The sequence below is a fragment of the Oncorhynchus mykiss genome, chromosome 21, assembly GCF_013265735.2.
Source record: "Oncorhynchus mykiss isolate Arlee chromosome 21, USDA_OmykA_1.1, whole genome shotgun sequence".
NCBI lineage: Eukaryota > Metazoa > Chordata > Actinopteri > Salmoniformes > Salmonidae > Oncorhynchus > Oncorhynchus mykiss.
In genome coordinates this window covers 33,425,835-33,453,439 of record NC_048585.1, presented here as the reverse complement: position 1 = coordinate 33,453,439, position 27,605 = coordinate 33,425,835, and the positions used below count along the sequence as shown (strand labels likewise).

Here is a 27,605-nt window from a genome sequence, read left to right as displayed (position 1 = left end):
TCTCTGCTATATAGGCTACTGTACTCTATGGACCTAGTGCTACACAGAGGCAGAGAAAAGAGAGTTCTTGAGGCATCATGCCAAACCGTTTTCCTCTCTCCACCCCTGCCGATTTGAGAGGCAAGTGTGGGTGGTTGAGGGTCCAGGGAGGGCTGTACCCTCCCGCTCTCTCTATTCCCCTCTGTTCTCTCTCTATTCCACTCTGTTCTGTTTCCTCTTCTCTCTCTTTCCTCTTCTCTCTCTGGTCTCTCTTTCCCCACGGTGTGTTTGTGTTTTTCTTTCTACTCGCTCGCTCTACTCTCTCTCTCCTTTGCTCTCTGTTTGAGGGAGATAAAGGCAGGTGAGCTGGCAGTGTTTGGGCTGAAGGGCAGGCAGGGAGAGACTGAAGGACAGACCTGAGCCGCTGATACAGAGCAGACGAGTCACAGGGTAGGACGGGACGAAGCGTTAATGCAATCAGACACTGGGGTGAGATCAGCACCACTTCACCACCTCTCCCCTCCGTCACAGGTGGTCAAATTGGACTGGATCAGCCAAGGTATGAGGAATTACAAGACTCTGTGGAGGCCCTATAACACAACAACACAGATCAGTTTCTGTATTATCATCATCAGGTGGGGATCAGTTTCTCATGTCATCACATATTTGCTATGCATGTAATTTAATATATCAGCATCACTGCAAAGGACAATGCAAGGTGAGATCAATTCACCATTACACTGTCAACTCGTAAGGCACCTTGAAAAGCCCTACAAAATGCAGCATCATTAGTATCTAAAATAATTACAGGGGCCACATTAGAAAATACCTCTTCATACAGTGTAGTCTGGGCAGATATTGTGGTTGCTGTTCCAGCATGATGTGGCTATTCAGCTGTATGACCACAATGTGTCTTTGCTGATGGCATCACAAGTGAGGGACAGTTTAGGTCTTTCTCTCACACCATCTCCACGCCCTCCTTCCACTCCCATCTTTCTCTGTCGCGTCCAGACGCTCCGCTGTGCTTACAGACATTATGTCAGGGAAGGCTGGCAGGCTGGTCAGATTCTGTGATGTCCCTGTGGTGCTAAGATAGCTCCTTCCTTTCTGTCACCTGACAGAGCAGAGCCATATGGCTGAGGAGCCAGAGGTGTGCTTCAGGAACATGTCTGAACATCAGGGCCACAGCCCATCAAGTAGCACCAATCTTGGCAGGCCATCTTTCAGTGGGACACCTCCAGCCCTGGCTAGCACACACCGTATAACAGCAGACTGTGGTAGGGGAAAAATACACTGTCGTAATAGGATCAAATACAACCTGGTTTGTGTACCACATAGAGCAAGAGACTAAGGCTGATATGTGTCTCTGAAGGAAGGGAATGTAGCAAGTGCACTGATCTATCTCTTCACCGCAGCTGTTGCATCTGATGCTTTCTTCCCATCTTCCCTTTTTCTCTCTCTTCTTCTTCACTGGCTCCATGTCCTCCTCTTCCTTTCTCTTCCCCTTTTTCTCTGTTTTTCTTTCTTGTGCCCTGCTGTTCTCTGCACTCTGAACAATTTCCTCTTTTCAAGATGTAAATTCCAGTGTGGAATGGTGGTTAGGTGGTTATTTTTAAGTCACTCTGGGCTTTGTAGGACTGTTCTTACACTGTGCCATTATCCCAAAATGACCCCCTTGGAGCCATGTCCTGTGTCAGGTTTAATCAGCTAGCAGAGAGCTGGCAGAGTGGTGCTGCATAACATCTCCCCTGGAACAGCCCTAATGGATCTAGTTACGCAGAGGTGGAAATCAAACCACACCAACTCATACATGCACAAGGACATACTCACACACATAAACATGCATGGGCAAACACACAAACTGATATGCACACGCACGTGTATTTGATTATTTGTTATTTCCTGTGTATTTAAGTCGTTGTGGCCTGAATCAACTGGAATATTGGAAGTATTCAAAAGTATTTTCAAATACTTTCCTACAAATAGCCTACTACTTTAAAGTATTTTCACAAACATATTTCGAAATACATTGTTTAAAATGTAAAATACAAACAGAAGTGGTTTAAGTGCATATACTTCCTAGATGTAGAAATAAATGTGGAATGTAAAAATAGGTGTACTTCCTAAATTAAGAAAGCTAAATCAAGCTACTTCTCTAAGTTATATCACAGACACTGCTGGTGATCCATCTACATTTTGGAAAATAGTTAATGCATTGAAGCGTGGCAATTCATTTCCTTCACTGCATAAGCAAGTTGTGTCAGACACTGGCATCATTACTGAGAAAAATAAGACAAGTGATGCTTTCACCATTTTATCTCTCCAGGCTTTTTATTTTAAGAAATGCTGGTTAAATCGACCCTGGGCAGTCAGTCGACTACTATTCCCTCTCCCAGCCGCCACTTGGCTCGTTGGAAGATCAGTCAACTTCTAGTGAATATGTTTTCATTTTCAAAAACCAGAGCTTGACATTAACTTTTTTAGCCACTTGTCCTTTGAACAAGTAGGACAGATTTTTTTTTACTTGTCCGAAAGCTGAAGTCACAAAATAAAAGGTCAGTCAAAAGTGTGACTGAAAATGTCAAAAATCAGTCAAAAGCGTGACAGAAAATGTGTAAAGTACATAGTAGTGATATGAAAAAAAATGATGCGCTTGCCCATAGACCACGTGTCAAACTCGTTCCACGGAAAGCTGAGTGTCTGCGGGTTTTCGCTCCTCCCTTGTGCTTGATTGATGAATTAAGGTCACTGATTAGTAAGGAATTCCCCACCTGGTTGTCTAGGTCTTAATTGAAAGGGGAAAAAAACTATAACCAGCAGACGATAGGCCATCCATGGAATGTTTGACACCCCTGCCATAGACAATGTTATCTCCCCCTAGCAGCCATCCAAAATAACGTACAAACTGATGTAAATATATCACTAGCCACTTTAAACAATGCTACCTTATATAATGTTACTTACCCTACATTATTCATCTCATATGCATACGCATATACTGTACTCTATATCATCGACTGCATCCTTATGTAATACATGTATCACTAGCCACTTTAACTATGCCACTTTGTTTACATACTCACCTCATGTATATACTGTACTCGATACCATCTACTGTATCCTGCCTATGCTGCTCTGTACCATCACTCATTCATATATCCTTATGTACATATTCTTTATCCCCTTACACTGTGTATAAGACAGTAGTTTTGGAATTGTTAGTTAGATTACTTGTTGGTTTTTACTGCATTGTCGGAACTAGAAGCACAAGCATTTCGCTACACTCGCATTAACATCTGCTAACCATGTGTATGTGACAAATAAAATTTGATTTGATTTGATTTGAACTAATTTATTTGATTTTTTTAAAGAAAGAAAGACTGCTACGCATTTGCTGGCATGCTATTGGAAGGACGAGAAGAATCATGACATTGGCAAAATACATTTAGCTGAGCCAAATCTTTTCGAATAGCTTATTTCACTCTGGTGGAGCTGTGACACGAAAGAGATGTGTAGTAGCCTATGCCTATCTGGCTAGCTTTGTCTGCCAAAGTGTGCAGATGGAGCAAGTGACACAGTCAACGAGCCTCGCTAGCAGTGCGTCTTGTGCTGGGTTGTCATCACGGGCTGCAGAGCAACTCTGCTATCCTCAGAACTGGAAAATTATAAACTGATTAGCATTTTTTCCTCATCCTCTTCCTCTTCTCTTATTAAACCTAGGCTACTATATGCATTGTAAGTAGGTTGCACTATGCTAGAATAATATGGAAATAGGCATAGGTCACTTACTCATTTCATTTCATAAGCAGTTTTTGACTCCTCATTGGATTGAGAATAGCATAGACTCCGACTTCCATAATTCATCTCATTTAAAAGCTGCAACTTTAGGACATTAAACACTCAAATATTTTGGAAAATACTCTTCATAACTTTAATTTGTCTTAATGCTTTTATGATATTTTATTTGGTTTATAAAGCTTTTGGTTGTTTGGTTCACAATGGCAAGGAAGGATTTTTTGGGGACATCGTTTGCATAAAGTATGTCTTATAATGCTTTGCTCAACAAGAAGGTGTTGTTCAAATTTCTCATTAGATGTGTATATATTGCTATCGTTTCTTCTCTCTCTCTCATTATTATCATAAGCCACGGGGTTATTACCATAAGCCTTGGGGTTATTACCATAAGCCTTGGGGTTATTCAAAAACAATAAAACTTTCTGAGAAAGTCCAGAACTCTGTTACATTAATTTATTGCACCTTGATCATGAAAAAGCATGGCAGGAGAAATCTAGGATGAATTATATTGAAGAGTGGCTTAATAGGCCAGATCATATTCATTTCAAAACTACATTTTCTGACCGGATATTTTGTGGTGCTTTGGTGAGGCTCTTAGCTCGGTCTACATTGTTCTCGTTTTGTATAAATATAACTTATTTAGAGAAATTTGTTATAGCAAATTGGAATATAGGCAATTTACTCAGAATGTAAACCATGCACTGCGGCGCTGCTTGATCCAATTCTGATGGGAGTAATAGTTTGATAGTGATTTTCTACTGAAATCTATATTCTGGTAATCCAACAATTTTTGTAAAAAAATGTTTTACTTACCCCATACAAGCCTTATCTTCTTGGATATAGGGGGCGCTATTTTAATTTTTGGATGAAAAACGTTCCCGTTTTAAACAAGATATTTTGTCACGAAAAGATGCTCGACTATGCATATAATTGACAGCTTTGGAAAGAAAACACTGACGTTTCCAAAACTGCAAAGATATTGTCTGTGAGTGCCAAAGAACTGATACTACAGGCGAAACCAAGATGAAATTTCAAACAGGAAATGCCTCAGATTTTGAAGGCGCTGTGTTCCAATGACTCCTTATTTGGCTGTGAATGGGCCACGAATGAGCTTACACTTTCTGTCGTTTCCCCAAGGTGTCTGCAGCATTGTGACGTATTTGTAGGCATATCATTGGAAGATTGACCATAAGACACATACATTTACCAGGTGCCCCGTCTGGTGTCCTCCGTTGCAATTATTGCATAATCTCCAGCTGCGTGCATTTTTCCATTTGGTTCAGAGGAGAAACCAAACTGCCACAAATGACTTATCATCGAATAGATATGTGAAAAACACCTTGAGGATTGATTCTAAACAACGTTTGCCATGTTTCTGTCGATATTATGGAGTTAATTTGGAAAAAAGTTTGGCGTTATAATGACTGAATTTTCGGGGTTTTTTCTTAGCCAAACGTGATGAACAAAACGGAGCGATTTCTCCTACACAAATAATATTTTTGGAAAAAATCAAAACATCAAAATACTTGCTTCCAAATGTCTTTAAAAGTAATTTAAAAATACCCTAAATAGTATTTGAACCCAGGACTCACGAACGAACCCTGTGCAAAGTATTTAACCACAGCCAATTAACACATTGGATTTGTCACATGCGCCAAATACAACAGGTATTCACCTACAGTGAAATGCTTACTTACAAGCCCTTAACCACCAATGCAGTTTTAAGAAAAATACCAAAAGAAAAATAAACAAAAGTAACATCAGTAAAATGACAATAGCAAGGCTATATACAGGGGGTACCGGTACAGAGTCAATGTGCGGGGGCACCGGTTAGTCGAGGTAATTGATGTAATATATACATGTAGGTGGGGGAGTGCAATGCAAATAGTCTGGGTAGCCATTTGATTAGATGTTCAGAAGTCTTAAGGCTTGGGGGGTAGAAGCTTTTTGGAAGCCTCTTGGACCTAGACTTGGCGCTCCGGTACTGCTTGCCGTGCGGAGGCAGAGAGAACAGTCCATGACTAACGTGGCTGGAGTCTGACAATTTTTAGGGCCTTCCTCTGACACCGCCTGGAATAGAGGTCCTGGATGGCAGGAAGCTTGGCCCCAGTGGTGTACTGGGCCGTATGCACTACCCTCTGTAGTGCCTTGCGGTCGGAGGCCGAGCAATTGCCATACCAGGCAGTGATGAAACCAGTCAGGATGCTGTCGTTGGTGCAGCTGTAGAACCTTCTGGGAATCTGAGGACCCATGCCAAATCTTTTCAGTCTCCTGAGGGGGGATAGGTTTTGTTGTGCCCTCTTCACGACTGCCTTGGTGTGCTTGGACCATGTTAGTTTGTTGGTGATGTGGACACTAAGGAACTTGAAGATTTCAACCTGCTCCACCAGAGCAATGGTGAGAATGGGGGAGTGCTCGGTCCTCCTTTTCCTGTCGTCCACAATCATCTCCTTAGTCTTGATCACGTTGAGGTTGTTGTCCTGGCACCACACGGCTAGGTCTCTGACCACCTCCCTCATCATTGTTGGTGATCAGGACTACCACTGTTGTGTCAATGGCAAACTTCATAATGGTGTTGGAGTCGTGCATGGCCGTGCAGTCATGAGCGAACAGGGAGTACAGGATTGGACTGAGCAGGCACCCAAAGTGCCAACGTGTTGAGGATCAGAGTGGCGGATGCGATGCCACTTACCCTTACCACCTGGGGGGCGGCCCGTCAGGAAGTCCAGGATCCAGTTGCAGAGGGAGATGTTTAGTCCCAGGGTCCTTAGCTTAGTGATGAGCTTTGAGGGCACTATGGATTTGAACACTGAGCTGTAGTCAATGAATAGCATTCTCAAATAGGTGTTCATTTTGTCCAGGTGTGAAAGGGCAGTGTGGAGTGCAATAGAGAAGGCATCATCTGTGAATCTGTTGGTGCGGTATGCAAATTGGAGTGGGTCTAGGGTTTCTGGGGTAATGGTGTTGACGTGAGCCATGGCCAGCCTTTCAAAGCACTTCATGGCTAAAGACATGAGTGCTATGGGTCGGTAGTCATTTAGGCAGGGATGAGAGAGCCTCGTATTTTCAACCCAACACCACACACACACACACACACACCAATTGATTAATGGACTGCTGAATGTATATTTTTTTCTCTTGCTTTGTTTGCTCTTTTCAGTATTATGTCTGTCTCTGATAAGCTACCCAGGAAAGGACTGAAAATAGCCCATATTAATATATGCAGCCTTAGAAATAAGGTTCATGAAATCAATAACTTGCTAACATCAGATAACATTCATATATTAGCCATTTCTGAGACTCACTTAGATAATTCATTTGATGATACAGCAGTAGCAATACAAAGCTATAGCATCTATAGAAGATGCTTATTGGGGGGGTGTTGCTCTATTTATTCAGACCCATATCCCTGTCATGCATAGAGAAGATCTTATGTCAAGTGTTTTTTAAGTGTTGTGGTTGCAGGTTCACTTGACACATCTGAAGCCTTTTCTTTTGGGTTGTAGCTATAGGCCATCAAGTGCTATATATAATATGTGTGAAATGCTTGCTAGTGTATGTGATGTAAACAGAGACATCTACTTTCTGGCGACCTGAATATTGACTGGGTTTCATCAAGCTGTCCGATGAAGAGGAAGCTTCTTACTGTAACCAGTGCCTGTGATCTGGTTCCTGTTATTAATCAACCTAGCAGGGTGTTTACAAACACTACATGAAAAAGATAATCCACATGTACCGATCACATTTTTACTATTACTGTAGAACTTTGTTCTAAAGCTGTATCCGTATCCATTGGATGTAGTGATCACAACATTGTGGCTATATCCAGGAAAGCCAAAGTTCCAACAGCTGGGCCTAAAATTGTATATAAGAGATCATACAACATATTTTGCTGCGACTCTTATGTGGATGATGTTAAAAATATCAGTTGGTCTGATGTGATTAATGAGGAGCATCCAGACGCTGCACTTGATTAATTTATTAAATAGTTTCTTCCAATTATTGATAAACTGTTAAGAAAATGACTGTTAGAACTGGTAAGGCTCCATAGCTTGAGGAATTGGAAAAACTGTATGGTTGAAAGAGATGGGGCAAAAGGAGTGGCTAATAAGTCTGGCTGCACATCTGACTGGCTTACTTACTGCAAATTGAGAAATATGTGACTAAACTCAACAAGAAGAAGAAACTGTATTATGAAGCCAAGATCAATGATGTAAAGAATGATGAAAAAAAACTTGAGTACTTTGAATGAAACTATGGGCAGAAAGACAAATTCAACTCCATCTTTCATCGAAAGCTTATTCATCACAAAACCATTTGATGTTGCCAATTATTTTAATGATATTTTCACTGGCAAAGTGGGCAAACTTAGGCAGGAAATGCCAACAATGAACAGTGAGCAATTGTATTCATGCAAAAAATAATAATAATAATGAAAGAAAAGCATTGCAGGTTTGAATTGTGTAAAGTAAGTTAGTGTGGGAGAGGTGGGAAAATGACTTATCGATCAATGGTGACAAATCTCCTGGCATTGACAACTTAGATGGAAAGCTACTGAGTATGGTAGCTGACTCTTCTGCCACTCCTCTGTGTCATATTTTCAATCTGAGCCTAGAGGGAAGTCTTTGTCCTTAGGCGTGGAGGGAAGCCAAAGTAATTCCGCTACCCAAGAGTGGTAAAGCGGCCTTTACTGGTTCTAACAGCAGACCTATAAGTTTGCTGCCAGCTCTTTGCAAACTTAGAAAAAAATGGTTTTGACCAAATACAATGCTATTTCTCTGTAAACAAATTAACAACAGACTTTCAGCAGAGAAGGATACTCAACATGTACTGAACTGACACAAATAACTGGTGAATGGTTGAAAGAAATTGATAATAGGATTGTGGGAGCTTTACTGTTAGATTTCAGTGCAGCCTTTGATATTATTGACCATAACCTGTTGTTGAAAAAACGTATGTGTTATGGCTTTTCAACCTCTGCCATATCGTGGATTCAGAGCTATTTATCTAATAGAACTCAAAGAGTTTTCTTTAATTGAAGCTTTTCTAATGTCAAACATGTAAAGTGTGGTGTACCGTAGGGCAGCTCTCTAGGTCCTCTACTCTTTTCTATTTTTACCAATGACCTGCCACTGGCATTAAACAGAGAATGTGGGTCCATGTATGCTGATGATTCAACCATATACGCATCAGCAACCACAGCTAATGAAGTCACTGAAACCCTTAACAAATAGTTGCAGTATGTTTTGGAATGGGTGGCCAGTAATAAACTCCTGAACATCTCTAAAACTAAGAGCATCTCAGCTGAATCTGGTAATGAATTGTGTGGCTGTTGAACAAGTTGAAGAGACTAAATTACTTGGCATTACCTTAGATTGTAAACTGTCATGGTCAAAACATATACAGTGCCTTGCGAAAGTATTCGGCCCCCTTGAACTTTGCGACCTTTTGCCACATTTCAGGCTTCAAACATAAAGAGATAAAACTGTATTTTTTTTGTGAAGAATCAACAACAAGTGGGACACAATCATGAAGTGGAACGACATATATTGGATATTTCAAACTTTTTTAACAAATCAAAAACTGAAAAATTGGGCGTGCAAAATTATTCAGCCCCCTTAAGTTACTACTTTGTAGCGCCACCTTTTGCTGCGATTACAGCTGTAAGTCGCTTGGGGTATGTCTCGATCAGTTTTGCACATCGAGAGACTGACATTTTTTCCCATTCCTCCTTGCAAAACAGCTCGAGCTCAGTGAGGTTGGATGGAGAGCATTTGTGAACAGCAGTTTTCAGTTCTTTCCACAGATTCTCAATTGGATTCAGGTCTGGACTTTGCCTTGGCCATTCTAACACCTGGATATGTTTATTTTTGAACCATTCCATTGTAGATTTTGCTTTATGTTTTGGATCATTGTCTTGTTGGAAGACAAATCTCCGTCCCAGTCTCAGGTCTTTTGCAGACTCCATCAGGTTTTCTTCCAGAATGGTCCTGTATTTGGCTCCATCCATCTTCCCATCAATTTTAACCATCTTCCCTGTCCCTGCTAAAGAAAAGCAGGCCCAAACCATGATGCTGCCACCACCATGTTTGACAGTGGGTATGGTGTCTTCAGGGTGATGTTATGTTTGGCGTAAAAGCAACACAGCTCGTTTTGCATTGTTGCCAAAAAGTTCAATTTTGGTTTCATCTGACCAGAGCACCTTCTTCCACATGTTTGGTGTGTCTCCCAGGTGGCTTGTGGCAAACTTTAAATGACACTTTTTATGGATATCTTTAAGAATTGTCTTTCTTCTTGCCACTCTTCCATAAAGGCCAGAGTTGTGCAATATACGACTGATTGTTGTCCTATGGACAGAGTCTCCCACCTCAGCTGTAGATCTCTGCAGTTCATCCAGAGTGATCATGGGCCTCTTGGCTGCATCTCTGATCAGTCTTCTCCTTGTATGAGCTGAAAGTTTAGAGGGACAGCCAGGTCTTGGTAGATTTGCAGTGGTCTGATACTCCTTCCATTTCAATATTATCGCTTGCACAGTGCTCCTTGGGACGTTTAAAGCTTGGGAAATATTTTTGTATCCAAATCCGGCTTTAAACTTCTTCACAACAGTATCTCGGACCTGCCTGGTGTGTTCCTTGTTCTTCATGATGCTCTCTGCGCTTTTGACGGACCTCTGAGACTATCACAGTGCAGGTGCATTTATACGGAGACTTGATTACACACAGGTGGATTGTATTTATCATCATTAGTCATTTAGGTCAACATTGGATCATTCAGAGATCCTCACTGAACTTCTGGAGAGAGTTTGCTGCACTGAAAGTAAAGGGGCTGAATAATTTTGCACGCCCAATTTTTCAGTTTTTGATTTGTTAAACAAGTTTGAAATATCCAATAAATGTCGTTCCACTTCATGATTGTGTCCCACTTGTTGTTGATTCTTCACAAAAAAATACAGTTTTATATCTTTATGTTTGAAGCCTGAAATGTAGCAAAAGGTCGCAAAGTTCAAGGGGGCCGAATACTTTCGCAAGGCACTGTAGATTCAATGGTTGTAAAGATGGGGAGAGGTCTGGCCATAATAAAGAGATGCTCTGCTTTTTTGGCACCACACTCCAAAAAGCAGGTTCTGCAGGCTCTAGTTTTGTATAATCTTGATTATTGTCCAGTCGTGTGGTCCAGTGCTGCAAGGAAAGACCTAGTTAAGCTGCAGCTGGCCCAGAACAGAGCAGCGCATTCTGCTCTTCATTGTAATCAGAGGGCTGATATAAATACTGTGCATGCCAGTTTCTCTTGGCTAAAAGTTGAGGACAGACTGACTGCATCACTTCTTTTTATAAGAAACATTAATGTATTGAAAATCCCAAATTGTTTGCATAGTCAACTTACACACAGCTCTGAGACACACACTTATCCCACCAGGCATGCCACCAGGGTTTTTTCACAGTCCCCAAATCCAGAACAAATTCAAGAAAGCGTACAGTATTATATAGAGCCTTTTGCATGGAACTTCCTTCTATCTCATACTGCTCAAATAAACAGCAAACCTGGTATAAAAAACAGGCAAAGCAACACCTCATGGTACAACGCCTCTCCCCTATTTGACCTAGACAGTTTGTGTGTATGCATTGATATGTAAGCTAAAATAAATGTATGTAGATATGTTCTTGAGCTGTTCTTGTCTATTGATGTTCTTTATTATGTCATTCTGTATTACGTTTTATGTGAACCCCAGGAAGAGTAGCTGCTAATGGGGATCCTAATAAAATACCAAATACCTTAGTGTTCTTGGGCACAGGGACTATGTTGGTCTGCTTGAAACATGTTGGTATTACAGACTCAGACAGGGAGGTTGAAAATGTCAGTGAAAACAATTGCCAGTGGGTCAGCGCATGCTCGGAGTACACATCCTGGTATTCCGTCTGGCCCTGCGGCCTTGTGAATGTTGACCTGTTTAAAGGTCTTACTCACATGTGGATCCTAATACAATATCAAATACCTTAGTGCTCTTGTGCACAGGGTCTATGGTGGTCTGCATGTTATTGGGGTAGCCTAGTGGTTAGAGCGTTGGACTAGTAACCGGAAGGTTGCAAGTTCAAACCCCAGAGCTGACAAGGTACAAATCTGTCATTCTGCCCCTGAACAGGCAGTTAACCCACTGTTCCTAGGCCGTCATTGAAAATAAGAATTTGTTCTCAACTGACTTGCCTAGTTAAATAAAGGGAAAATAAAATTACAGAGAGTGTGATGTGATCACACAGTTGTCCGGAACAGCTGATGCTCTCATGCATGTTTCAGTGTTACTTGCCTCGAAGCGAGCATAGAAGTAATTTAGCTCATCTGGTAGGCTCGTGTCACTGGGCAGCTCTCAGCTGTGCTTCCCTTTGTAGTCTCTAATAGTTTGCAAGCCCTGCCACATCCAACGAGCGTCGGAGCCGGTGTAGTACGATTGGATCCTAGTCCTGTATCGACGCTTTGCCTGTTTGATTGTTCGCCGGAGGGAATAGCGGGATTTCTTATAAGCTTCCGCTTCTTGAAAGCGGCAGCTCTACCCTTTAGCTCAGCGTGGATGTTGCCTGTATTCCATGGCATCTGGTTGGGGTATGTAATTTTTGCTTATAAGCAGGAATCAGGAGGATAGAATGATGGTCAGATTTGCCAAATGGAGGGCGAGGGAGAGTTTTGTACAAGTCTCTGTGGGTGAAGTAAAGGTGGTCTAGATTTTCTTCCCCCCCTGGTTGCACATTTAACATGCTGGTAGAAATGAGGAAAAATTGATTTAAGTTTCCCAACATTAAAGTCCCCGGCCACTAGGAGCGCCGCCTCTGGATGAGCGTTTTCTTGTTTGCTTATGGCGGTATACAGCTTGTTGAGTGCGGTCTTAGTGCCAGCATCGGTCTGTGGTAGTATGTTGACAGCTACAAAAAGTAGAGGATGTAAACTCTCTAGGCAGATAGTGTGGTCTACAGCTTATCATGAGATACTCTACCTCAGACGGGCAAAACCTTGAGACTTCCTTAGATATCGTGCACCAGCTGTTGATTACAAATATACATAGACCACCACTCCTTGTCTTGCCAGAGGCTGCTGTTCTATCCTGCCGATACAGTGTATAACCTGCTAGCTGTATGTTATTCATGTCATCGTTCAACCACGACTCGGTGAAACATAAGATATTACAGTTTTTAATGTCCCGTTGGTAGGATAAACGTGCTTTTAGTTCGTCCAATTTATTATCCAGTGATTGTACGTTGGCCAATAGTACCGATGGCAAAGGCAGATTAGCCACTCGTCGGCGGATCCTCACAAGGCACCCTGATCTCCTTCCGCGATACCTTTTCCGTCGCTTTCTCCTGGAATGACGGGGATGGGGGCCTGTTCGGGTGTCTGGAGTAAATCTGGTCCGAAGAATTATATAGAGGATAGGGTGCCATTTTAATATCAGATGAATTAACACATTGGGATTCTTAGAAGAATTCCCAGGAGAAAATGTTTGTCCCTAATTACAATGAGTACAGAGTTTGCTTGTAGTGTTGGTTCTACCTATAAGGAGACCTGTGAACGTATAAGTGTGTGCATGTATAGGTGTGTCTTTATGGTTCAAACCTTTAAGGAGTTGTGTGTTGAATTAATGAGCAATATGTTAAATTGTAAAAAATAAATAAATTGAATAATAAAAAAAACATGTTTTTGTCATTTAGCAAACGGTCTTATCCAGAGCTACTTACAGGATCAATTAGGGTTAAATGCCTTGCTCAAGGGTACATCAACAGATTTTTCACCAAGTTGGCTCAGGGATTTGAACCAGCAACCTTTTGGTTACTTGCCCAACACTCTTAACCGCTAGGCTACCTTCTCTGTTACAAATCAACAGAGAAAAGGCCACCCAACAGCTGTTAAAAATATCACAGAAATAAATACCTGGCAAGTTATGGTTCATTAATCAGTATTTACCGGTAATTTACAGTAGACATGTACTGTAGGATCAAGAAAATGGAGAAGGCAACAAAACTGGAAACTCAAAATGATAAAGTAAGAGAAAAATAACTGAAGTTCTCAAGGAGGACTGGTAAAGTTCAATATCTGTTTAAGAACAGTCTCTTACTCCAGAGAGGGTAAATCTAACCTGCGACCTAAAGACATTTATCTAGTCCAAAAAGACCAACTCAATTTCCCTCCCTGCATAAATTTGGTTGTTAAATATAGCCAAGTCCAAACTGAGCAGAGACGTCAGGAAGAAAGAAAATATAAGACCGTTTTGGAATACAAATGCCTGGGTCTGGGCTGGATCTGACAATAGGGTATAGCGCTAGGTCTGGTGTTGAATCTGGGTCTAGAACTGGGCTGACTATGTGCAGTGCAGGGCTCGGTTTCTGTCCCTGTTCTGTAAGATGTCCACTGAATCCTGATTACAACTCTCTAATATTAAGAAAGTATAGGAGTATAGGACTAGGACTAGAGTCTAGATCTGGTCCTGGTCTGGCTTTGTGCTGTGCAGGGACCGGTCTCCCTCCACCCTGGCCTTTTCCTGCTCTGTGAGGAGATGGCGGGAGGAGAGGATGGCCAGTGAATTCTGATTACACCTCAGTAATTTAAAGTAATGAGAGGATCTCATGCTCTGGTGGCTCCTGCTTCCCCCCGGCGGACCAGACGCCAGCCAGCCACCACTCTTAAAAGCCACACTGACCCGCCACTGATTGGTGATGACACACAGCAGTCAGGGTCTGTCTGTGTGTGTGTGTGTGTGTGTGTGTGTGTGTGTGTGTGTGTGTGTGTGCGTGCGTGCGTGCGTGCGTGCGTGATCACTCTGACAGAAGGACAGACTAATCATCATTCTGACAGACAGGAAGAGAGATATGGTCAGACAGACAAAGAGAGAGAGATATGATGCAGGGGTGTGCTCAGAGACAGGATTTCCCTTCTGGAAACCACACAGATCGAAAGAGGGAGATAGAAAGTGGGAGAGGACAAGCCAAGGGGAGGGAGGGGTGAGAAAGATGGAGAGGAAGAGGGAAAGGACCACAGGAGAGTAGAGGACCACAAGAGAGGACAGGAGAAAGAGCGAAAGGTAGAGAAAGCACTCACCATCGATCCTGCTGACCAACTCCTCCAGAGCCTTGACTTTTCTTTGGATCCCAGGCTGTGCAAATGTGTAGTTGTCCTTGATTGGAGAGAGAGCGAGAGAATGTGAGAGAGAGAGAGAGCAGAGAGAGAAGAGAGAGAGAGTGAGAATGTGAGAGAGAAGAGAGTGTGTGAGAGAGCAGAGAGAGGAGAGAGAAAGAGAGAGATGCATTTGACAGTAAGGTGAGGCCTGCACTATTATTGATTTGACTTAAAAACAGAGACAAGGCTGTTGTACCAAACTGTACTTCAGTAAAGAAAAAGAAGATGTGTGTGAGGAATAGTAATGATGACATATGAACAAACATCTGTGTATACTAGCTGAGGGACACTGGCACACAGAGCATACACAGTCTCATCTCAAGGGCTAGCTACCACAGCTCGTGATCACCCTGTGGCCATTTTGAAGGGGGCGGACAGACAGACAGACGGAGAGACAGAGAGATGGGGAGAGGAAGAACAGGAGAGATCAGGAGTTGCGCTGTCCTCTCAACCAATAAACATATGCTGACAGGGGATTAAATGCAACATTTACAGTCTAAATGCAAATATCAGACAGCAGGGCTTGAAGGGTGGCTGAACTCACTGATTTGGCATCTGTTTTTCTCCTCCTCATTACTACATTTGACTGTTTTGAGACTAGAATGTATGTTTATAACTATGTCGTGATGTGACAATCATTAACGTGATGACTGTTATTTACCTTATCAACTAACTATGTTTAAGTGTTATTTGATTAAATTAATAATGTAGCAATTAACTCATTAGGAATTTGGGGCACCACGGAAGAAGTTGTTAAACGAGTTACCTTCGCCCGAATTAAACTCAAAAGATATTTAGATATCTTACATCAATAACAGTCAATTATTACCTCAGTCTCACTCTGAACGTGGCATAATCCTTGGATCCGGAAGAACCCTAGCCCTTCTGAATATTCAGTACTAAACAAATTGATTTAAATAATTTATTTACCAACAAAATATTAACGAAGAATACACAAAATACACCTACATGAGATAAAAGTCCCTAGTGGACTAACAAGATATGACGGCTTGTTACACATGGAGAGGGAGGGGTAGGTAAAGTTCCCTCCTACTTAAATGGAACTTACGCTCAAAGGAATATAATTTGCACATGAACCACCGCTCTTTCGGATAAGAAATGAAATATATATACCAGCGTTCAAAAGTTTGGGGTCACTTAGAAATGTCCTTGTTTTTGAAGGAAAATATCGTTTTTTTGTCAATTAGAATACCATAAAATGTATCAGAAATACAGTGGAGACAGTCATTTACAACATTAACATTGTACCTTTATTTAACTAGGCAAGTCAGTTAAGATTCTTAAAAATCTTATTTTCAATGACGGCCTAAGAACAGTGGGTTAACTGCCTTGTTAAGTGGCAGAACGACAGATTTTTACCTTGTAAGCTCGGGGATTCGATCTTGCAGCCTTTCGGTAACTAGTCCAACACTCTAACTACTAGGCTATCTGCCACCCCATACATAGGCGTACAGAGGCCCATTATCAGCAACCATCATTCCTGTGTTCCAATGACAGTTGTTAGCTAATTTACAGTGGGGCAAAAAAGTATTTAGTCAGCCACCAATTGTGCAAGTTCTCCCACTTAAAAAGATGAGAGAGGCCTGTAATTTTCATCATAGGTACACTTCAACTATGACAGACAAAATGAGAAAAAAAATCATCCAGAAAATCACATTGTAGGATTTTTAATGATTTTATTTGCAAATTATGGTGGAAAATAAGTATTTGGTCACCTACAAACAAGCAAGATTTCTGGCTCTCACAGACCTACCTGTAACTTCTTCTTTAAGAGGCTCCTCTGTCCTCCACTCGTTACCTGTATTAATGGCACCTGTTTGAACTTGTTATCAGTATAAAAGACACCTGTCCACAACCTCAAAAAGTCACACTCCAAACTCCACTATGGCCTAGACCAAAGAGCTGTCAAAGGACACCAGAAACAAAATTGTAGACCTGCACCAGGCTGGGAAGACTGAATCTGCAATAGGTAAGCAGCTTGGTTTGAAGAAATCAACTGTCAGAGCAATTATTAGGAAATGGAAGACATACAAAACCACTGATAATCTCCCTCGATCTGGGGCTCCACGCAAGATCTTAACCTGTGGGGTCAAAATGATCGCAAAACTCCCAGAACCACACGGGGGGACCTAGTGAATGACCTGCAGAGAGCTGGGACCAAAGTAACAAAGCCTACCACCAGTAACACACTACGCCGCCAGGGACTCAAATCCTGCAGTGCCAGACGTGTCCCCCTGCTTAAGCCAGTACATGTCCAGGCCCATCTGAAGTTTGCTAGAGAGCATTTGGATGATCCAGAAGAAGATTGGGAGAATGTCATATGGTCAGATGAAACCAAAATATAACTTTTTAGTAAAAACTCAACTCGTCATGTTTGGAGGACAAAGAAACATTAAGCTTTGGGGCTGTTTTTCTGCAAAGGGACCTGAAATACTGTAAAGGAAAGAATGAATTGGGCCATGTATCGTGAGATTTTGAGTGAAAACCTCCTTCCATCAGCAAGGGCATTGAAGATGAAACGTGGCTGGGTCTTTCAGCATGACAACGATCCCAAACACACCGCCCGGGCAACGAAGGAGTGGCTTCGTAAGAAGCATTTCAAGGTCCTGGAGTGGCCTAGGCAGTCTCCAGATCTCAACCCCATAGAAAATCTTTGGAGGGAGTTGAAAGTCCGTGTTGCCCAGCAACAGCCCCAAAACATCACTGCTCTAGAGGAGATCTGTATGGAGGAATGAGCCAAAATACCAGCAACCGTGTGTGAAAACCTTGTGAAGACTTGCCAACAAAGGGTATATAACAAAGTACTGAGATAAACTTTTGTTATTGACCAAATACTTATTTTCCACCATAATTTGCAAATAAATTCATAAAAAATCCTACAATGTGATTTTCTGGATTTTTTTTCTCATTTTGTCTGTCATAGTTGAAGTGTACCTAAATTACAGGCCTCTCATCTTTTTAAGTGGGAGAACTTGCACAATTGGTGGCTGATAAAACAGACACCTCACAAGTCCTCAGCTGGCAACTTCATTAAATAGTACCCGCAAAACACCCGTCTCAACGTCAACAGTGAAGGGGCAACTCCGGGACGCTGGCCTTCTAGCAGAGTTCCTCCGTCCAATGTCTGTGTTTTTTTGCCCATCTTAATATTTTATTTTTATTGGCCAGTCTGAGATATGGCTTTTTCTTTGCCTAGAAGACCAGCATCCCAGAGTCGCCTCCTCACTGTTGACGTTGAGACTGGTGTTTTGCGGGTACTATTTAATGAAGCTGCCAGTTGAGGACTTGTGAGGCATCTGTTTCTCAAACTAAACACTAATGTACTTGTCCGAGTAGTACACAGCGTTGTATGAGATTTTCAGTTTCTTGGCAATTTCTCAGAACAAGAATAGACTGACGAGTTTCAGAAGAAAGTCTTTGTTTCTGGCCATTTTGAGCCTGTAATAAAATCTAACTTTATTTATCACATGCCCTGAATACAACAAGTGTGGACTTTACAGTTAAATGCTTACTTACAAGCCCGTAACCAACAGTGCAGTTCAAGAAGAGTTAAGAAAATATTTACCAAGTAGACAAAAATAAAAAGTAACACAATAAGAATAACCAGGCTATATACAGGGGGCACGGGTACCGATTCAGTGTGCGGGGGTACAGGTTAGTTGAACCCACAAATGGTGATGTTCCAGATACTCAACTAGCCTGAAGTCCAGCTTTATTGCTTCTTTAATCAGTTTTCAGCTGTGCTAACATATTTGCAAAATGGTTTTCTAATGATCAATTAGCCTTTTAAAAATGATAAACTTGGAATAGCTAACACAGTGTGACATTGGAACACAGTGAGTGATGGTTGCTGATAATTGGCCTCTGTACCTCTGTATATTTACACATAGCGGTCCTTGATTGCCGTCTCTCTGTTGAACCACTTTCTCAAAAAGGGTTTGGGTGTCCTATCCCACTTCATTGTGAGACTCAGCTGGTCTTGGAGTGTTTGTTAGGTGAGATACTTCAGATGTACCAACAGTTGTCTGAGAGGGATTCTTCCTTCCCACCTCATGTCTTCAGTCAAAGTTCTAGGACCACTTTTAGATGCACAGCCGCAGACTGAATGTTTCTGGTCTTTCTCTTCTTCACCCGTGTTGGAGAGTTTCTGAGTTTCTTACCATTCAGTAGCGTGTAGCCCCGCTCCACACAGTCTATTCTTGTAGTTTTAACCATTTGTGACGTCCAGCTTACACCGTCCGTCTGCTTGGTCTCAAGGTTAATTATTCAGGTTCAGGCTCCCGACCATTTTACACGCCAGCAGCAAGCAGGCAGGCATGTTTTGGTCTCACCATTTTCAGCCATGTAGCCACCGCTAAACACTTTCTGCTCTGGTAGGTTCAACCATTCATCTGTCTCACTGTCCGTCTACTTGGTCTAATGTAAATTTTGTTACCAAGGCTTTTATCCTCGGGTAAAATGGGGGCATTCCATTACGCCTACACAATGTCTGTGTTCACTTGGGCATGGTTACTGACTGACCAAAAGTTTATGACAAACAATTCTAATTTAGAAGACTAAAATCACATTTCTATTTTCACAAAGTATTCTCATATTTAATCACATTTTTTATACAACATTTAGATGTAAACTTGATACATAGAAAGCGTACACGTCCAGAGTTAGTTACTTTGTTATACCACCCTTAACGACGTCACAAAATAATAAACAATATGGCATGATTATTCTTTAGATCCCCACCAACCATTCTTAACATTCCTATCTATTGAATATTGTTCCAAAGTTCATTCTTTGGCCGTTCGAGTTTTGGCGGCAAAGGTCTTCTGTTCACAAAGGCCTTTCTTTGGTGGATTTTTTAAATATATTTAACCTTTATTTGACTAGGCAAGTCAGTTAAGAACAAATTCTTATTTACATTGATGGCCTACACCGGCCTAACCCGGACGACGCTAGGCCAATGGGTCTCCCAATCACGTCCGGTTATGATATAGCCTGGATTCGAACCAGGGTGTCTGTCATGATCCCTCTAGCACTGACAAGCAGTGCCTTAGACCGCTGCGCCTCTCGGGAGCCCAATACTGAAAGGCAGAGAGGGAAAGTTCCCTCCTACTTAAATTTACGATCCAGTGTTAATGTATCATGCACGGCACAGCCCCCCTTCCCCTCTTCTGTGGGAGAGAGGGGGTCTGGCTATCTTCAAACATTTGCCTAGCTGATGGGTCCTTTCATCCACTGTCTGGAGAGTCATGACAACTACTACCGATGCCACAAAGGCCGCTTTTCAACCAAAGAAGTCGTTTTTTGGTTCAGTTCCTCTTAAAGTACTGAGACTATTATACATCCATTGATGTCGCCTTTAGCCACAGTATGAATAGATGACAGCTCTTGAAGAGCTAATGATGTCTCCTTATAGCATAGTGAAGAGGGTATCCATCTAATGGGCACATGTACGATCAACTTTATATAACAAGCTCCATTTAGAGAGTGCATATGGGTGTGCTAATAACATAGGCGAACAGTAATTGGAAATTGAAAAGTCACATGTGTTTGAGGTTTGTCCTAATGTACAAATTGTCATTGGAAGTGGACTTAACATAGTGGAGCAAGTCACATGTACATACAATCCCAGTTTTGATCCTAATGTACATTTAAGTAATCAAATAATGTATTATTTGATTTAAGGGCTTCGGGGACAGAAAGCAGCAACCTCACAACAGGCCTTGGATCAACCATGCATTTACGAAATTATAAATGTTAAAATCATGGGCACTAAGTTTAAGTTACTACAAATGTTTTGTGTTTGTTGTGTTTGTTGTGTTTGTGTGTTTGTGTTTGTGTGTGTGTGTGTGTGTGTGTGTGTGTGTGTGTGTGTGTGTGTGACCGAGACCGAGACCGAGACCGAGACCCAGGGAGCTAGACCCAGGGAGCTAGACCCAGGGAGCTAGACCCAGGGAGCTAGACCCAGGGAGCTAGACCCAGGGAGCTAGACCCAGGGAGCTAGACCGAGGGAGCTAGACCGGGGGAGCTAGACCGGGGGAGCTCGAGACATTTTAGAGAGCGAGAGACATTTTAGACAGAGAGCGAGATATTTTAGACAGAGAAGGCAAGACATTTTAGACAGAGAGCGCAATTCATTTTAGACAGAGAGCGCAAGACATTTTAGACAGAGAGCGCGAGACATTTTAGACAGAGAGCGCGAGACATTTTAGACAGAGAGCGCAAGACATTTTAGACAGAGAGCGCGAGACATTTTAGACAGAGAGCGCAAGACATTTTAGACAGAGAGCGCGAGACATTTTAGACAGAGAGCGAGAGACATTAACCGATAAACAATTGCTGCCCGACCTTCAGGCTCAGCTGTGCATCCTGCAGTGAGCGTTCTGGTGCCTGAGTGTTGTGGCCATGAATACAGGAGTGCCTCTGGATACAACACACTACTGACAGAGGGGGAGAGAGATGGAGAGATGGAGAAAGATAGAGAGGGTGGGGGGGCAGAGATAGAGAGCGAGAGAGATAGAAACCTTGGCCTACCATCACCTCTCCCTTCACTGTGACCTTCCAGTGCTACTGTACAGCCCAGCTATAAAGAAGCTACTTCAAGAAAATAATACACTATGTAAAATGTGACAAGGATTTCACATAGGCTGACACATATAAATGATATTTCAATGGCTGGCATGGATTCAGGAGTACACAGCAGTACCAGGTCAAGGCATTTTCCTTTGTTTCTTCCTTACCTCGCTCCCTCCCTTGATCCCTAGAGTTACCTCTCCTCCTCATCTAACTCCATTCAGCAGGAGTCAGTCCATTTTCCTATAGTAGAGCTACAGGGCCAGACTAGACAGTAATCTCCCTAACCTAACCACATTAACAGTGAGTGTTCTGAATCCCCTGAAATCACTACAGTGAGATCATATCTAGTTTGATGGGCTACGGTCTGACTTATTGAGACTTTCTGGCTCCATCTGCACACGTGCAGTAGCCATGTCCCCGGGTCAACAGGCCATAATACGCTTAATCGCTCTCCCTCCCTCTTTCTCTGTCCCTAAATGCAATTACCTGTTAAGAGAGTGAGCAGTAGGCCAGTTTGAAGCATATATTAAGACTAACCCAGAGCCCACAGGCACCAATAAGTACATCAGCTTTAAGATCCCCTGCTTTAATGAAGTAGCTACTGTACCGGTCTCTCTGGTCCACTCTAAGCACTGCTTCATGCAGAGAGTCGTAAATAGGGAGGGCCTAACGGACACATGCACAAACTCTTAAACAGCTGCAAATTAGAGAGACATCAAAGTGTCACCAAAAAAATAAAAACTAAACAACAGAGTAGGGCTGGCTAATTAGTCTTTTGTTTTTGGGTTATGCGCAGGTAAAACAATTGGGGTAATCTATAATTCCATATTTCCAAGGTATTAAATTAATTGTAATGACTGGAAATCTGACAGACTTTGGTTTTTAATGTAAAGATATGGCCAAATCGTATTAATATCTGCAGAATAAAGCAATGGGTTAGAAGAAGTCTACATAACCAACCCATAAAGTAAAATGCAAAATCCATTTATGGCCAGCTATGTAAACTCTAAACACTGATTTATCCTGCAACAGATGTTGTTGAATTAGTAATATAATGTTTTGTCTTAAGGGGAATGTAATCTAAAAGTAACTGAAAGTAATCTGATTACATTACTGAGTTTGGGTAGTCCAAAAGTTACCTTACCGATTACAATTGTGGACAGGTAACTAGTAACTGTAACAGGCTAAGCATGCTTAATACCTGGCCTACTGCAGAGCACTGGGGAAGTACGGAGTGAGGCCACAGCGCAAGTGTAAGGATTATGGTACACTTAACCTGACCCATAGCACTCAGATGATACCCTGTGATCTAAACTGTCCAGCTCAGTATGAAGACAGTGTGATGCTGTCTCTCATATCTGATTCTTCCCCTCCCTAGCGCTCTCTCACTTTATCTCCCAATGCCCCAGGGCAGTGATTGGGGACAATACCCTGTGTATGTAGGGTGCCGTCTTTCGGATGGGACGTTAAACGGGTGTCCTGACTCTCTGAGGTCATTACAGATCCCATGGCACTTAACGTAAGAGTAGGGGTGTTAACCCCGGTGTCCTGGCTAAATTCCCAATCTGGCCCTCAAACCATCACGGTCACCTAATAATCCCCAGTTTACAATTAGCTCATTCATCCACCTCCTCTTCCCTGTAACTATTCCCTAGGTCATTGCTGCAAATGAGAATGTGTTCTCAGTCAACTTACCTTGTAAAATAACAAATACAAATAAATACATCTATTGCCCTCTCTCTCTCTGTACTGCCCTCGCTCTCAATCACACTCTCTCCATCACACCAACCCTCGCTTCTTCTTCTCTCTTCCTCCCTTTCTCGCTCCCCATATCTCCACAAAGCCATAGTCTGTGATAAAGTATTTGACCGTAGCTTTGATCCTCTGAGGCAATGGCAGGAAATATCCACATTCCACACTTTGTTCTTCTTCTTTTATTTTCTCGCTGTTCTGTTATTCTCAACTAGAAACTGAGCCATTGGGTCAATGTCTGTCTCTGTCACGTCTCTGCCCTCACCAACAATGACAACTATTCCCTTTTTCATCCCAGGAATGACAAGACTCTCACGATCGATGCATGGCTAATGAGGTTTTCAGGGCAGCCATTTCTTCCCCTTTCTATTCTGTTAGTGGCTAAACAATGTAAAACACAATCTTTGGAGACTGAGGCTATTTATTGCCTATCAACAAAGTGAACAACATAGAAAGTGTGCCTGGCTGTCTGTCTGTCTGTCGCTGGAGGCGTCTGCTACAGAGATGACAGCTACAGATAACCCTGAGTCACAATAGACCTGCTGAACACCGGGCTGTATGCACACACACACACACACACACACCCCTACAAACACACAGGAGGCGTGTTGAGGAGGACAAAGCCATATTGACGCACCTCCATCAACCTTCTCTCCATCTATCGCTCCCTCTGCTGACTGGCAGATGGCTGTGTGTGTGTGTGTGTGTGTGTGTGTGTGTGTGTGTGTGTTCAGGGATAACCTGGCTCCTCACTGTGTGGGAACAATCAGCAATCATGGGCTTAACTGAAAAAGATCTCACTCACACTGACAACCTGTCCTCTTCTCTTCTCCCCCTACCTCTCTAAATCTAGGACTCATTGATTGTGAGTGCTCTCACATATTTTAACGGGGTCTGCAAGGTACTTAAATGTGCATGTGAATGGGGTCTTATAGTTTGAGTATTTGTTAGATGTGTCAGCAAAAGGACTGAATAGAGAGTGTAAGTGCTGGCTGTGTGTGTGTGTGTGTCAGAAACAAGGAGAATATGAGTGACAGGCCTCTCTATCAGCTGTGTGATTGAGTAGCTAGCGGAGCTGAAAAAGAGGCATCTAGCTGTCAATAAAAAGGTAGGGGAGAGAGCCGCAGTCAGCCAGAAAAACTCCCTCTTCCCCCTGCCTCCCCAGGTCCCCATCACTCCCTCCCCGTCTCATTCCATTCTCTCAGTCTCTCCTGCCTCTGCCTCCCTCCTGCCTGCCACTCTCCCTCCCCCTCCCTCAACCTGAGTCTCGCTCCCAATGTTTCTCCTTAAATCCCCATTGTTTCATTATCCTACCTAAATTTAGAAATGGCCGAGCTGCACATTTTTACATGGTCACCTCCTATTTTTAGGAGGCTAAAACCAGGATTTGGTCAAACAGAAAAGTAAATTATCCTCATGATTCTTATAATGAAAGTGTCTGCCTGCTCTGGGAGGAAAAAAAAGTGGTTCTGATTGTATAACATTTTAAAATCCAATATCGGGGAAAACAGTGATCCTGTTGTCACAGTTAAGGAGGTTCTCAGCTTTCTGTACTTTAAAAAGAATCAACTCAATTTTGAGCTCAATAGCAACTATTTTACAACCAAGACATTTGATATGGCTTTGAGATAGAGTGTGATAAATGCCTATTGGCCATTGCGATTGCATAGGCCTCATTGGGTGGTAGGCTACAACTGCAAAGGTTTTTGGAGATTACATTAACTTTTAGATTAATACATGGCTATTAGTGGGTATTACAGTATATTTAGAGTTGGTTTAACAGTAAAATATAACAGCTTAATTGTCTACCCAAAATGCATGACCCACTGGATTAGTTTGCAAATTAGAATATTTTGAAACATGAATAGATATGAAAAAATGGTATTATTGAATACCATCTCAGTAGTCGATTACACGTTTTAATAAAGAAGTGAATAACTTTATAAGATGTTAAATGTTGCTCTATCACGTGACGCTGCGAAGAAAAATGGGTGCAACCAAATTATGGACTGGTGCCACCAACTGAAAATGTTTGGAGCCTTGTTCTCCCTCTCCTTTACTCTCATTCTCCCCCTCTCCCTGGCTCTTCTCCATGTCTCCCCCGCCTCCTCCTGGGCACAGTTGAATGAATCTAATTGGCAGGGGTGCGCTAGGGTGAGATATTCCCCCAAACAAAGACTGGAATCACCCTTCCCTGGGCTCCAACCACAGCCACCCCCACACACACCACACACACAGGAGCAAGCTGAACCCGGGCAGAAGCTATGAGTCACGGTTCATTTTAAACATCCCGGAGCAGTAATAACAGGATAGCAAACCACTGCACCTCTCACTACATCGCCTCAACACCGGCTACACCAGCAGGCTGCACCAGCCTCCCACAGCAGGGACCCTTTAGCTCTCAGCTAAACCAGCAGATAGTCAAGTGAGTGTCTGTGTGGTCTCTCCAGTTGCTTGTGAGACAGACATTACACAAACCTTGCTCTTAATCCACCGCTCTAGCTATGTCAGGGATGGGCCTCCTTTTGAAGGACCAATTCCCCCCAGGTCTCAACTTACTGTTGCGAGTTCAAATAGTACAATACACAAGGTGCAATGTAAACATTTATTTGTGCGTCAACAGTTTCTCTCTTGTTATGTCAGTCACTGATAGTCAGCCAATTAGCCCATGTCAGCAAAAGTATTTTAGATTGCCAAATCATACTGAACAAAAATATAAACATGATATGTCCCATAATGTAAAAGTTCCCAGAAATTTGCCATATGCACAAAAAGCTTCTCCTGGCTAGTGAGCATTTATCCTTTGCCAAGATAATAATCCATCCACCTGACAGGTGTAGCATATCAAGAAGCAGATTAAACTGCATGGTTATTACACAGGTGCACCTTGTGCTGTAGACAATAAAAAAGGCCACTCTAAAATGTACAGTTTGTCACACAACACAATGCCACAAGAGGGAGTGTGAAATTGGCATGTTGACTGCAGGAATGTCCACCATACATACATTCCTCTCACTTTGCCCCCACAACATGATGCTGCCACCCCTGTGCTTCACGGTTGGGATGGTGTTCTTCGGCTTGCAAGCCTCCCCCTTTTTCCTCCAAACATAACGATGGTCGTTATGGCCAAACAGTTCTATTTTTGTTTCATCAGACCAGAAGACATTTCTCCAAAAAGTACCATCTTTGTCCCCATGTGCAGTTACAAACTGTAGTCTGTTTTTTTTAATGGCGGTTGTGGAGCAGTGGCTTCTTCCTTGCTGAGCAGCCTTTCAAGTTATGTCAATATAGGACTATTTTTAACGTGGATATAGATGATTTTGTACCTGTTCCCTCCAGCATCTTCACAAGGTCCTTTGCTGTTGTTCTGGGAATGATTTTCACTTTTCACACCAAAGAAGGTTCATCTCTAGGAGACAGAATGCGTCTCCTTCCTGAGCGGTATGCCGGCTGCGTGGTCCCATGGTGTTTATACTTGTGTACTATTGTTTGTACAGATGAACGTGGTCCCTTCAGGCGTTTGGAAATTGCTCCCAAGGATGAACCAGACTTGTGGAGGTCTGGTTGATTTCTTTTGACTTTCCCATGATGTCAAGCAAAGTGGCACTGAGTTTGAAGGTAGGCCTTGAAATACATCCATAGGTACACCTTCAATTGACTCAAATTATGTCAGTTAGCCTATCAGAAGTTTCTAAAGCCATGACATCATTTTCTGGAATTTTCCAAGCTGTTTAAAGGCACAGTCAACTTAGTGTATGTAAACATCTGACTCACTGGAATTGTGATACAGTGAATTATAAGTGAAATAATCTGTCTGGAAAAATGACTTGTGTCATGCACAAAGTAGATGTCCTAACCGACTTGCCAAAACTATAGTTTGTTAACAAGAAATTTGTGGAGTGGTTAAAAAACGAGTTTTAATGACTCCAACCTAAGTGTATGTAAACTTCTGACTTCAACTGAATATACAGGTGATTAAAACCACAATTTAATGGCATTGTAGCAGCCATATTGAATTTTGTACACCATAATGGATTTGGAGTCAAACGGATTTTGAGCCTAACATGCCGCTTGCATAGCGTGCGTTACAAAATAAATTTAAATTTAAACATACATGTTATTCAATTATTGCACCCCCATTATTGCACAAAGTAGATGTCCTAACCGACTTGCCAAAACTATAGTTGTTACCAAGACATTTGTGGAGTGGTTGAAAAACAAGTTTTAATGACTCCAACCTATATGTATGGAAACTTCTGACTTCACCTGTAGATATTACTGATTAAAACTCAGCAAAATAAGAAATGTCCTCTCACTGTCAACTGTGT

The 27,605-nt window shown here is 42.2% G+C and overlaps 1 protein-coding gene across 1 annotated transcript in view; it reads right to left on the bottom strand.

The window, feature by feature from the left end:
- LOC110500284 (TBC1 domain family member 22B) overlaps window positions 1-27,605 on the bottom strand; it is a 186,062-nt gene that overhangs the window by 62,549 nt on the left and 95,908 nt on the right. The window contains exon 11 of the mRNA XM_021577578.2: window positions 14,854-14,929. Within this exon, the coding sequence (XP_021433253.1) occupies window positions 14,854-14,929 (76 nt within the window). The remainder of the gene's footprint in view (window positions 1-14,853; window positions 14,930-27,605) is intronic.